This window comes from Acomys russatus, chromosome 16, assembly GCF_903995435.1.
Source record: "Acomys russatus chromosome 16, mAcoRus1.1, whole genome shotgun sequence".
Classification (NCBI taxonomy): domain Eukaryota; kingdom Metazoa; phylum Chordata; class Mammalia; order Rodentia; family Muridae; genus Acomys; species Acomys russatus.
This window is the reverse complement of record NC_067152.1, coordinates 22,357,364-22,370,617: the sequence shown is the minus strand read 5'-3', so window position 1 is coordinate 22,370,617 and position 13,254 is coordinate 22,357,364. Positions and strand designations below refer to the sequence as shown.

The 13,254-nt window shown below is 50.9% G+C and overlaps 1 protein-coding gene across 4 annotated transcripts in view; it reads left to right on the top strand.

Moving 5' to 3' along the window:
• Positions 1-13,254, top strand: part of Igf2bp1 (insulin like growth factor 2 mRNA binding protein 1) — a 45,969-nt gene that overhangs the window by 15,182 nt on the left and 17,533 nt on the right. For all 4 annotated transcript variants that reach the window (XM_051157824.1, XM_051157823.1, XM_051157822.1 and 1 more), the window contains exon 3: positions 12,898-12,946. In XM_051157824.1, the coding sequence (XP_051013781.1) occupies positions 12,898-12,946 (49 nt within the window). The remainder of the gene's footprint in view (positions 1-12,897; positions 12,947-13,254) is intronic.

Below are 13,254 nucleotides of genomic sequence, written 5' to 3'. Positions count from 1 at the left end.
GTTAATGCCTACTGAACCATACTTCTTACATTGGCTTCTAGGGAGCAAGAACCCAATTACCTTGTTTTTCTGGAAAGAGGGAACAGTCCCCATGTTGTCACCAGCCGCTGCTGCTTTTGGCTGGTCAGTCTCTCTGAGCCTCTTTTACCACCTAGAAATGGAAGTCTCCTACTGGCCGAGCAGCCCACACCAACCAGCCTCACGGTCCAGGTTCATAGATTTTTGTGTGTTAAGAGACAGGCACTTTATAAACTCGGAAGTACTATGCAAAGCTGCATTACTAAAGCTACGTATTAGTAAGATAATTGATGGCACCCCAAAGGGATTGGCAAGTAAGGTCGTTTCGCTCCCTAACACCCTATTTTATTATGGGGACAAGGATGGATTTTCAATTAAAACTTAGCTATCCGGAAGGCCGAAGGGAACTGGCCTCGCCATGGCCCAGGGGGCTGTGCTCCCAAGTTCTGCTCCCCGGTTCTGCTCCAGTCTCAGGTCCCGTTTCTCTTCCTTGTCTGTGGAAGGCCTCTCCAGCATGGTCCTGCCGCCTTGCATAGCCCCAACGATGTCCCCCTAGGATTGCTGCCTCCAGGGCCGTTTTCTCCTCCCCAGCCTCTGCGGCCCCACTCCCACCCTCTTCCCGGCGTCCCTGCCCCCAACCCCCAGCCCGTTCCCCCTTAAATGTTTGCAGGCCTGTTCGCAGGCGGGAAGCCCCCTCCCCCACAGGACCACCTCAGTCACGGCCCTGACCACGGGGAGGTCGGGTCTGGATTTACTAAAGAACCCTGGAGGGGGAGCCTGCCCCGCGCCGCCTGCCTGGCTCACCGATGGGGTCGGGTTTCGGCCGGTGGCTCAGCAGAGAGGGAGAGAGGGAGACAAAGGGCAAAGTCCTGGTCCCCACCCCCACCCACCGCCCCCGGCGCGGCCCCTCCCCCCCGGGCCCTGCGCGGGCGACCAGGGGCCGCCGGGGCCACTCTGGACCCGCTGAGCGTCCCCGGGTACCCAGGGCACCTTGGTGCGAACATTCTAGACGTGGCACAGGGATTGGGGCGCATCCTTGTCCCCCTTCTCCGTCTGTAGTGCAGCAGCCCACCCAGGGGCTGGGGTGGGCGAGCGCGCTGGGCTTCCCCCTTGGGTGAGGTGTGGGGCTGGGGGGGAAGGGGCGCCCCGTGGGGCGCAGGCCGGGCCTCTCAGCTGCTCGGGCCTTCTCAATTGCACGGCCTGCAGGACTCCCCCTCCTCCCCCCAGCTGCTGCCACCCTCCCCCACCTCAGCTGCCGCCGCCCTTCCCAGGAGCTGCCTCCTCAGTTGCCCTGACTGCTCAGCTTTCCAACCCTCTCTGGCAAAAGGCTGCTGTGTCCGAGGCCTAGGTCCTCCGAGCTGTTGAACCCGCCTTTCTTCCTGGTCAGGGTGGCCGCGAGCCATTTTGGAGAGCGCTGATGGTTCCCGCCTCTTAGTGATCTCTGAACCTGGGGGATAGGATAGGGTCCTTTGGAGGGCATTTTGCCTCCTCACCCCAACCCCATCTGAACTCAGGATGGGCAGGAACGGTGGAGAGTAAAGTAGTTCTAAGAACTTTGACACCCGCACTTAGCACATGCACTTCCTCAACTCACCCAAACACCAACAGGTATTTGCTGGCAGCTGGAGAGGACAGCACCAAAGTCCATTCTACTGATAACGATAAATTATTTCTTAACTCTACTATTTCCAGTATTATGCTAATTCTTCCCCCATCCCCCCCCACCCCCACGACCCCACCCCCAAGAGGAATTGCCTGATTCTTCTGAGAGAGACAGACAGATTTTTCTCTCCAAGGTTTTTCCCACCTGCCTTCTCCGGATGATTGTTAGACTGGGCACCTAGGCTTCCGGAAGAGAGAGAGTTAATGGGAGCTAATAGAGTTGAGGGGTAGTGGGGGGCATTGAGGGTCTGTCACCTTATTAACCTTCCCCCACTGCCTTGGGAAGACCCAGAAACTCTTGCTGCTGCCAGCCTGAAAAGCGTGGGGACAGTTTCTGAGGGAACACCTGCACCCACACAGGAGGCTCATACTGGCAAACTCCTGTGTGTTATTGTACTTTAAGCTTTAGCAGAGGTCTCTTCCTCACGTCTCACCCACCCTCAGGTTCTTGCCTGCTTTTACCCGCTGTTGGGCTCTGCTTGGCCAGACCCCTACAAGTTAAAAAGTTAAAAAGCCCAGGGTGGGGTGGAGGAGGAAACTGTTGGGTCTGGCAGATCTGGAATTTGCCTGGAAAGAGAGCCGGCTATCCCAAAGACTCTGTTGGCTATCCCAAAGCCTCTGTTTGTCTTCCTCTGGGGCTGCCCAGATGAGTGGGGGGTGGGGCATATGTGTGCGTGCGCAGACACACACACACACACACACACACCAAAAACCTGTGCTCTTGTCAACCCATTTATTCCTGAGTGAGTTAGGCACTTCCAAGGTAGGCTTTCTCTTGTCCTCCAGTCAGTGCCCTCTCTTTGTTCGCACCTTTTCGTCTTCGCCTGCTCTAGATGTAGCTAGTCTTTTGTAACAGAAGAGCTTTCCCGGCTCTGTAACAGATCCCTGACAGCCATCCAGCCGTACTATAGGGTAGTTAGCTGTTCTGCAAATTAAATCTGGTGCCCAAATTAGAGCCGCATGCAGTAAAAGCCAGTTGGCAGGCGTTTAACCATGCAGAATATGGGCAGTTTCCCTGCTCTCAAACACCGGGCTCTGAGGGCTTCTGCTGGGCTGACAACTTGTCTGTGAACAAGCTGCAGCCGTCACTGAAATGAGCCCAGAGCCGCCCGCAGAGCTGAGTTCTAGTCCTGTTCCCTGCTCCCTCAGAGCCCTAATCTCCACGCCTGTGAAGTGAGGGGGGACACCCATTTAGGCCCCTTTATTGCTTCTCCGAAATCTGAATCTGATTCCCTTGGTAACAAGAGGGGTGCAAGTAGCATGTCCTGTAAGAACCCCAGTGAGTCCCTCAACCCCCAATTTGGCATTAGACTCAGGTAGCGACCCATCCTGAGCAGAAGTTACGGTTGAGCCCAGAGGTGCTTCCTGCACATTCAGCGTCAGCTCAGGGACCAGGGTGTACATGGGACAGTGTGTGTGTGCTCCATACATTTAAAGCTCAGAGGCGTTTGCTGCTAAACCTGGTGACCTGAGATTGAACCCCGGGACCCACATCCTGAAGGAGGGAACCAAATATATTTGAACATGTCACCCGACCTCCATATGCATGCTGTGGCACGTGCACTTCCCCCATACACACAAAAAACAAATAAATGGAAATTTAAGAATCTGTAAAAGGCAGTATGCACATAGTGATTGACTTCTGTGCATCTTTGGCAGTGAGTGCATGTGTGCGCAAACGCAGGCACACTCCTTCCTTGTGGTGGTGATGGCATCTGCCTTGGTCCCAGACCTCTCACTAGGTCACTGTTTCGGCTGGAGTCCTAACCTGCAGCTAGCTTACTCAGTAGAGTGCCCGCCAGCTGCCTGGTCTGTCTGGCTGCCCCCTGCCTCTGGATCGTGAAGCCCTGGGCACGCAGCCAGTTTCTCCTCCCTTCCCGGCACCACCCTTTTCTCAGCTACTGCCCTGCTTGGAGCGTGCCAGGCTGGCCTCCGTCAGAAGTTTCCTGGGCTCTCCTCTCCCCTCCCCTCCAGCCCCGGTTTCGATCCCACCCTTCTGTATCTTCTGTGGTTAAGAAGGGTGGGAAGGAAGTACTAATAGTCTGATGACCTGGAACACCAGAGCCATCTTGGAAGAGCCAATGATGAACACGTTCTCAGCTGGAAAAGGGTCCGTCATTGGTTACTGGGTTAATCACGTACGGGTCCTTTTGTTGAAAATAGAAGCCCAGCACTCCCGAGGCAGAGGTGGGTGGATCTCTGTGTTTGAAGCCAGCCTGGTCTAAGAGCGAGTCCAGGACAACCAGGGCTTGATACACAGAGGAAACCCACCCCCCCCCCCCCCAAAAAAAAAAGAAAGAAAGGAAACAGCAGAATTGCCTGCCTAGCAGACACCATTACCATTCCCCCAGCCAGCCTTATCTGCTCTCTCTCCTTTCCACACCAACAAGCTAGCTGGCCACCACTGGACTGGAAACTCAGAGAGAACGAGGACATTTCCCATCACAATCTGCTCAGCGATGGGGCAGTATCCAGACCCACAGAGTAGCAATAAAGCCAAAGCCACATGAGGAACAAAAAAAGGGGGCTGGGCATGGTGGCGCACGCTTTTTAATCCCAGCACTTGGGAGGCAGGAGGATCACTGTGAGTTCGAGGACAGCCAAGGCTACACAGAGAAACCCTGTCTTGGGGGGAGGGAAGAAGCAGCAGCAGCAAACCCAAAAACTATTAGTGTGTATTCACACTTGGACGTTTTGAATTATAATCTCCGTGTGGAGGGTGCACTAAAGAGGCAAAGGCAGGTGAGCCTTCTCTACCGAGTGAGTTTCAGAGCAGCCAGGGTTACATAGGAAAACGCTGTCTCTAAAACAAAACAAAACCCCAAAACAGAAAAAAGAATATGTAGCACCCATATCAGGTGGCACTGAAACAACCACTTCTGGCATCTTAGGATGTAAACAATTAAAAGTATGTATTTTTTAAAAAGCTGAACGCTAACATAACAAACTTAAATATTATATAAACCTTTAGAGTAAAAATAAAGACTTAAGTTCTTCTTCAGTTGCACGTGGTCATGCTGCATCTCAGAGGCTGAGTACTTAGTGGCTACCACAGCACAGGAGAGCTGCCGAAATAGCCTGTGGTGGAATTAGACAGCTCCAGCAGTCTGATTTTCCGGAAATGTCAAGGAAGGTTGCAGAAGCCAGAATTTCACATTTTGGGGTGTGTGTGTGTGTGTGTGTGTGTGTGTGTGTGTGTGTGTGTGTGTGTGTGTGTGTGTGTGTGTGTGTGTGTCAGTGGACTGGACAACTTTGGGGAGTAGTTTTCACCTTCTACCTTGTCGGGTTTCTATTTTCTCTCCCTTTGCTCAAGACCAGCAGGCGGGAGGGACTCCCTAAAGCTCCACCTTGTGTTGTTAGGTGTCATGGGATTGTAGTAACCAGCTTTCTTTTTCTTTTTTTCTTGCTGTAACCAGCTTTCTGTTCGTGGCTTAGAATTCAGTACCTATGACGTAATGGAGCATGGTGTGTGGTGTATATACAAATGTGAGCAGCCCTGGGCTTGCTTTTGTGGGCTTGGGGGGTTAGGGGGCTGTTGGGTAGCGTCTCACTCGGTAGGTCTGGCTGGCTTTGAACTCAGAGATCCGCCCGACTCAGCCTCCTGAGTGTTGGGATTAAAGGCCTGTGCCACCACGGCTGCCTCTGTCTTTTTTTTTTTTTTTTTTTTTTTAAAGATTTTGTGTTTGAGTGTTTTGCCTTTAGGGCATGTATGTGGATCACATGCGCCTCTAATGCCAAAGGTCAGAAGAAAGCGTCAGAGGCCTTGAAACTAGAGTTGCAGATGGAGAGAGAGGCTCCAGGTGGGTCCCGGGATGTGGAAGAACAGCCACTGTTCGACTGCCGAGCCCTCTCTCCAGCCCTTCGGCTACTCCATTGCTGCATTCCAGTTACAGCCGCAGCTCCACCACTAGCCTGGCATTTATTTTAAATTATGAAATTGCTTTGAGATGAGTGACGGAACCCAGGGTTTCAGCGCTAGGCAGGCTGCCGTAGTTATGCGCTACAGCTGCAGTTCCCTGGCGGTATTTCCTCACCGCCTGGGGCAGCGTGCTCTCTCTTTCACAGGTACCTACTGGCTTCGCTGAAAACCTGGGCTTCCCTTAAATGAAGTCTGCTGTGTGGATGTGTGTGAGGGTCTTAACTTTGGGTTTATGGATTGTTTCAAAGTTTTGTCTCGAAATGCTGCACACTTTATATCTTGTGGAGAGTGTTTTTTAGCCTTTATCACATTGCTTTTGTTTTGTTTTGGTTTCCAAGACAGGGCTTCTCTGTGTAGCCTTGGCTGTCCTGGACTGGCTTTTGTAGACCAGGCTGGCCTCGAACTCATGGCGATCTGCCTGCCTCTGCCTCCCAGGTGCTGGGATTAAAGGGGTGCGCCACCACGCCCGGCTATCACATTCCTAAAAGGAAAAGCTAACAGTCAGTTACTCAGACCATTAGTGCACAGGAGATCCGATTCTCTTTATTTAAGAAAGGTCCCTGGCCGGGCGGTGGTGGCACACGCCTTTAATCTTAGCACTTGGGAGGCAGAGGCAGGTGAATCGCTGTGAGTTCGAGGGCAGCCTGGTCTACAAAATGAGTCCAGGACAGCCAAGCTACACAGAGAAACCCTGTCTCAAATAAAAGAAAGCAAGCTGCCTATAGGTAGACAGGCTGCTCTGGGGACACAAGACACTTGAAGTAAACTAATCCTTGGGCTATTTCTCCAGCTGTGAGAAATGACCCCCAGAGAATTGAAGGTTTGACTTGAGACCACAGGTGGAGGCAGAGCTTGGCCTTAGGGTGGGGTGGGTGTAAAGATTCCAGTTAATTGTTGTTTTGGAAGGAGGTGAAAGTTTAGCCTTGGTTCAGGACTGGGGCCTCAGCAGATTCCAAAGAAATGCTGCTGCCACCACCCTTCCCACCCTCATTCAGCTTTTCCTGCCCTGATATGAGGGAAGGAACTCCTTTAACTAGGGAGGTGAAGCCAGCAACATGGTGGCAGGTGACACCTTCTGCTCTGGGTGCAGAGAATAAACCATGAGAGATGGTTCGACAGTTAAGACCACCGACTGTTCATCCAGAGGATTCAGGTTTGCTTCCCGGCATCCATATGGCTGCTTGCAACCACCTGTAACTCTGGTTCCAGGGTATCTGAGACCCCCTTCTGGCCTTGGCACCGAACATACGTTGGGCACTTTCATACATGCAGGCTCATGCACATAGAATAAATAAACCTTAAAAAAAAAAAAAAAACAAACCAGCTCTACAATTCACATATCCTTAAAAGGAATAGGAAGAAGGAGGGGGCTACAATTGGGATGTAAAAATGCATAAATAAAAAATAAAAGAATAACAAGAGTAAAGTAATGAGGCTCGAGCAGGAAGATTGCTCCCAGTTGGAGGCCAGCCTGGGCTACAAGAGCACGACTCAACGTGGGGAAAAGTTTAGTAGTAGAGGGCTTGTCTAGAATCCAAAAATCCCTCACCTCGACACCTATAAAACTGGACACTGTGGCGCATCCTTACCTGTAATTCCAGTGAGGTGGAATGGGTATCAGAAACAAAACAGGCCAGGTGGCAGCGGCGCACACCTGTAGTCCCAGCACTTGGGAGGCGGAGGCAGATGGGTCTCTGTGAGTTCGAGGCCAGCCTGGTCTACAAAGTGAGTCCAGGACAACATACAAAAACCCTGTCTCCAAACCAAACAAAACCCAGAAAGATAATATTATCTTAATGTCATTTAACTCGGTAAGTGTTATACAGTATGCTATAAAAATAGCTTTTCAACACAATCTAAAACTATACAGCTGGAAAAATAAATCAGTAGCTTCAGACAGGGTGCAGTGGAGTACGCCTCTAGTTCCAGCACACTGGAAGGCAGAGGCAAGCAAATCTCTGGGTTCCAGACCAGCCTGCTCTACATACAAAGTTCAGGGCGACCAGGATTATGCAGGGAAACACTTTCTCAAAAAACAAAACAAAACAAAAACCAACCAAACATGACAAACCCTCCCGGCTTTGGTTTTCAGTGATTATGAAAAGGAGACAAAGGGCCCAGGGGTCCCACTCAAACTAAGGCACCAGCCAAGGACAATACAGGCGGTAAACTTTAAACCCCTACCCAGATCTAGCCAATGGTCAGAACATTCTCCACAGTTGAGTGGAGAGTGGGATATGACTTTCTCACGTACTCTGGTGCCTCACATTTGACCATGTTCCCTGGAGGGGGAGACCTGGTGGCACTCAGAGGAAGGACAGCAGGTTACCAAGAAGAGACTTGATACCCTATGAGCATATACAGGAGGAGGTAATCCCCCTCAGGAACAGTCATAGGGGAGGGGAATAAGGGGAAAATGGGAGGGAGGGAAGAATGGGAGGATACAAGGGAGGGAGGGAAGAATGGGAGGATACAAGGGATGGGATAAATATTGAGATGTAACAAGAATAAATTAATAAAAAAAATTTTTAAAAAAGAAATAAAAAACAAGACTCTGAAAAAAGAAAAGAAAAGGAGACAAGACGTTCCTTGCAAATCTTTTTTTTTTTTTAAAGATTTATTTATTATGTATACAGTATGCATCAGACCACATTATAGATGGTTGTGAGCCACCATGTGGTTGCTGGGAATTGAACTCAGGACCTCTGGAAGAGCAGTCGGTGCTCTTAACCGCTGAGCCATCTCTCCAGCCCTGTTCCTTGCAAATCTTAATCACAGGGCTCTGGGCTGTCAGACATAGCCTTGTGCAATGGGAGGGTTGGATTCTATAAAATGGATCTGGCAGACACTTCTAATCTCAGCCAGCGCCAACCCCTGTCCCTGCATGTGTGTGCACCGCAAGATGGATGCACAGTGCACTTTTTTTGTCTTCTTTGAATCTCCTCTGGCCTGGTCCCCCTGCCTGGTCCTCACACCCCCCAGGTTGCCTTGACAGCAGGCCAGAGGTGAGTTTCCCAATTACCTTGTGTCTGTTGAGCTGCCCCCTCCAGGGCCAGATCCCTGTACAAGAGAAAGCTGCAGGCTGCTGTTGGCACTTAGGAGCCATTTGGGCAGCTGTAACCATGGCCTTTAGTGGCCACTGCCGGCAGATTGGCTGTTTGAGGATTAGGGAGTCAGCGAGGGTCTCCTAGTTCTGTCTGCTGGCTGGAGTGGAGCTTGGCCCTCTGGGCACTAAGAGTGTGCTCAGGTGTGCTGTGCCCTTTTTCCTGTAGGGCGGAAGCACTGCTTGGTCTGGCCAAGGCAGAACCGAGTCTATTGGTCAGGCAAGTAAGTCTTGGTAGACTGGAGGACTTGAGTCAGGTGGGGCTTAAACATTGATTATTTTGTAAGATTCCCCCACCCCACCCCCATTGTGAACGACTTTAAGTTCTGTAATGGCTGCCACCGTGTGTCCCTTTCACCCTACCTTCTGGCCTCCTTTTAAGTACTGTCGAGGGCTTTATTGGAGTTGTGTTACACACCAGGAGTCTCTCTCTAAGCCAGTGGTTTTCAACGGTGCCGATGCTGCGGGCCTCAGGTTGTGGAACCCCCTCCCCCAACCACACAATTATGTTCGTTCCTCCTTCATAACTAATCTTGGTATTGCTATGGATTGTAATGAAGTGTCTGTTTTCTGACACTCTTAGGCGTCAGAAAAGGTAGTTCCCAAAGGGTGCAACCAACAGACGGAAAGGCACTGCCAGCCCTTTCTGTACACCGGCCTAACCCAGCCCATGCTGAGCCTACCCTATGTGGGGTGAACGAGTTATCCAAAGGGGGGCTGTACTGTAAGCAAGGGAATTCAGCTTACAGGTCTCGGCATTGCCCTGTGTGGTTTGGGCCTGAAAGGAATTAGGTGGCACCACACTCAATGGAAGACCAGGCTTGCAAGACAGAGGTGCCTGGACGCCTCAGCTCCCTTCCCGGCCATCCCTCCTGTTTTAATCGGGGCTGGGGGCTTTGCAGAAAAGGAAGCCTGGGAGGAGCCTCAAGTGGGTTCCCAGGGTGGGGTGTATGCCCTAGAGGGGTGAGGGACGGCTGCTAGGATAGGTCTTTCTTTCATTGGCTGGGTGGCCCTGCCCTCCTCCCTCTCCCGGAACATTCCAGACATTCCAGCCCATCTGCCTGCCATTGCTCCCTGGGCATGGATTAGCATCCTTGCAGAGATTAGATTTCACGTCACCACCCTGCTCTCTTCTGCTCTTCCTGAGCAGAAGGCGCTGCTGTGGAATTTGAAGGGGGAAGTTTTAGCCTTTGACCCTGGATTGCACTAATGGACCATTTTCAAACTAGGCTCCTGTATGAGCTACGGGTGCTTTATGCCTCCTTGCTTGGGCTCCTGGGCAGGCAGTCTTCCTCTTGTTCCCTCCATCCGAAAGGATTTGCCAATAGGAGATGTCCTGGGCTGGACTACTGAAAACTCCATCTTTCCTTTAGCTATTATTTTTCCCTTTTTTTGAGACAGTTTTTTTCTGCGTAACCCTGACTTCTGGCTGTCCTGGGACTCATTGTTTAGACCAGGGTGACCTTGAACTCAGAGATTCCTCTGCCTCCTAAACACTAGGATTGGGGGGGGCCAGTTAAGGTTAGGGATGAAATAGCTAAAGGCGTGCACCACTACCATTGCCCTTTAGCTTGCTCTTTCTTTTTATTTATTTATTTATTATTATTATTATTTTTTTTTGTTTTTTGAGACAGGGTTTCTCTGTGTAGCCTTGGCTGTCCTGGACTCGCTTTGTAGACCAGGCTGGCCTCGAACTCACAGCGATCCGCCTGCCTCTACCTCCCGAGTGCTGGGATTAAAGGCGCCACCACGCCCGGCTCAGCTTGCTCTTTCTTTCTCCTATCCCCCCACCCCCACCCCCAACAGGGTTTCTCTGTAGCCCTGGCTGTCCTGAACTTGCTTTGTAGAACAGGCTGGCCTAGAATTCACAGCGATCCTCCTGCCTCTGCCTCTTGAGTGCTGGGTGTGCACCATCACGCCCAGCTTCCTTTTTAGCCATTTCATCCCAGATTTTCTTTTTTTTTTTTTTTTTTTTTTTTTTTTTTTTTTTTTTGGTTTTTCGAGACAGGGTTTCTCTGTGTAGCCTTGGCCATCCTGGACTCACTTTGTAGACCAGGCTGGCCTTGAACTCACAGCAATCCGCCTGCCTCTGCCTCCCGAGTGCTGGGATTAAAGGCGTGCGCCACCACGCCTGGCTCATCCCAGATTTTCCTTGCTGTAGCTAATGGTTCATAGCCTGGCGTGGTGGCGCATGCCTGTAAGCCCAGCACTCTGGGAGGCAGAGACAGGCAGATCTTTGTGAGTTTGAGGCCAGCCTGGTCTACAAAGTGTGTCCAGGACAGCCAAGGCTACAGAGAAACCGTGTGGGGGGTGGTGGGGGAGATTCGCCATTCTCGAGTCTCAGACTCCCTGAGATACTAGACATAGCCTTGGCAAAGAGACTCGACGGGGGCTGGAGAGATGGCTCAGAGGTTAGGAGCACCATCTGTTCTTCTGAAGGTCCTGAGTTCAATTCCCAGTACCCACATGGTGGCTCACAACTACCTGTAATGAGATCTGGTGCCTTCTTGTGGGCAGGCACATGTGTGGGCAGAATATTGTATAAATAATAAATAAATCTAAAAAAAAAAGAAAAGAAAAGGGACTCGACCGGGACAGCCAAGGCCAACATATCCACAGTTAGGATGCATGCCTTGCGCCCCTCCACGCCAAAGCTGGGTAACAGCGCATCTGGTAGGCACCGAGGCCTGAGCTCACGTGACTAGGCACATCTTTATTTTATTTTATGTGCGCGAGCGTTTTGCCTGCATGTATACATGTGCCCTGTGTATCGCCTGCCTCTGCCTCTCTGAGGACTGGGACTACAGGTGTGCCTCGGTGCTCTGAGGTGGTGAGCCAACTGCCCAACCCCTTGGACCTCATCTTTGAACTAAGGCTTTGTGCAGGATCAAAGACACACGGAGATCTAAATGACAATTGACTAACACATTAAGTCAATTTAAATGTCTTAAACTCCGGGATTAAGGTATTGATTTAGGTGGTGAGCAGTCCCTCTGGGATTTAGCCCTGAACCTGAAAGCATTCCTCCAGGGAAATCACACTTTTTCCCAGAGCCATTTGAAAGCTGGGTAAGTATGGTACCTGGGAGGGAGAAGGTGGTCCTGATGCTGGGCCGTGTGTGGAGAGCCTTAACCATTCATGGGTGCATCTATTGTTACACTTTAAGGACTTATTCCAAGTCTTTACTAAGTGCTTTACAAATATTATCTAATGCCACCTACCTCCTGTGAATAGGTTTTATCCCTGTTGTACAAAGGGGGAGACCGAAAAATCAGCGCTAATAAGTGGTTTAGATCCCTAGCTGTGCCAAGGGCTTAACCGCTGTACTATTATCTTATGCAATTGTTCGCATATATTGTTTCCTCTAATACGAAGCGAGCACCTGGGCCAGGCATTCCACCTCTTTTGTTCGTTGCTGTGCCCCAGGCCAAGGGACAAAGAGGACCTTGAAGTCTGTGCCAGTTAGAGGTGTTGAGTTAATTAATAATTACTATCTTACTTGACTTTGGGTTTATATTATTTTTAATGATGTGTGTGTGGGTATGTACCTGTGAATCCGGTGCCTGAAGTGGCCAGAGGTATCGGATTCCCTGGAACTGGGATCCAGGCAGTTGGGAGCTGCCTCCCGTGGGCTCTAGGAATCAGAGCCCTGCGCACCATTTCTCCAGCCCTTTTATTGGGAGTGTTGTACGGAAGCTAAGTTGTAGCAAACATCAAAACAATTAGCTTCAATCTTTTTTTGCTGCCGTTCTGCTGAGAATATCTGGTTCTGCGAGCGTCTCTGTGGTCCTGTTTGTAGCTGGGTCTGTAAGGTGAAGCCGTCCCCACTCTAAAATCTGCCTTCCGATTGGGTCGCTGGTCCTTTGTTTTGTTTTTCCTGAGGTGGGGATTCTCTGTGTGCCCTGGCTTTCCTGCAATTCACTACGGAGATCAGGCTCAGACTCAAAGAGATCCGCCTGCCTCTGTCTTCTGAGTGCTAGCCGTGTTAAAGGTGTGTGCCGCCGCTCCTGGTTTAGGTTGCTATTTTAAGGGCTTGGGGGGCAGGGGCGGGGTCTATCAAGTGCCAGACCATGAATTCAGTCCGAAGCACTGTGGAATGAATGTTAGCTGGAGCAAGGGTTAGAAACTCAGGTCCGTGGGGGCCTAAAGCATCTGCAATTATTTAACTTTTTTTTTTTTTTTTCTTTCATTTTAGGAGTCGGAAGATTCAGATCCGAAATATCCCGCCTCAGCTCCGATGGGAAGTAAGTGTTTGGGGGAAGTGGCGACCCAGGCTGGGTGGAGGGCAGAGACTGGACTGGGACTCTGCGTGTGGCTCGGTAGAAATAACTAGAGAGGTTTCCCCTTGTGTAGGGGGCTAGTAGGGTCTCATTTGTCACTCATGCTCTGGGGCAAGAGGAGGGTAGAAAGAGTGTTTCTACAGCTTTCTGATGGCAGAAGTCTGAGTCTGCTTCCAAAAGGCCCTTAGCACAGAGCCCAGCTACATCCTACGAACACCAGCGATACAGTCAGCATGTAGGACCAAGGAGATGGGACTGAGAGGCGACCATAG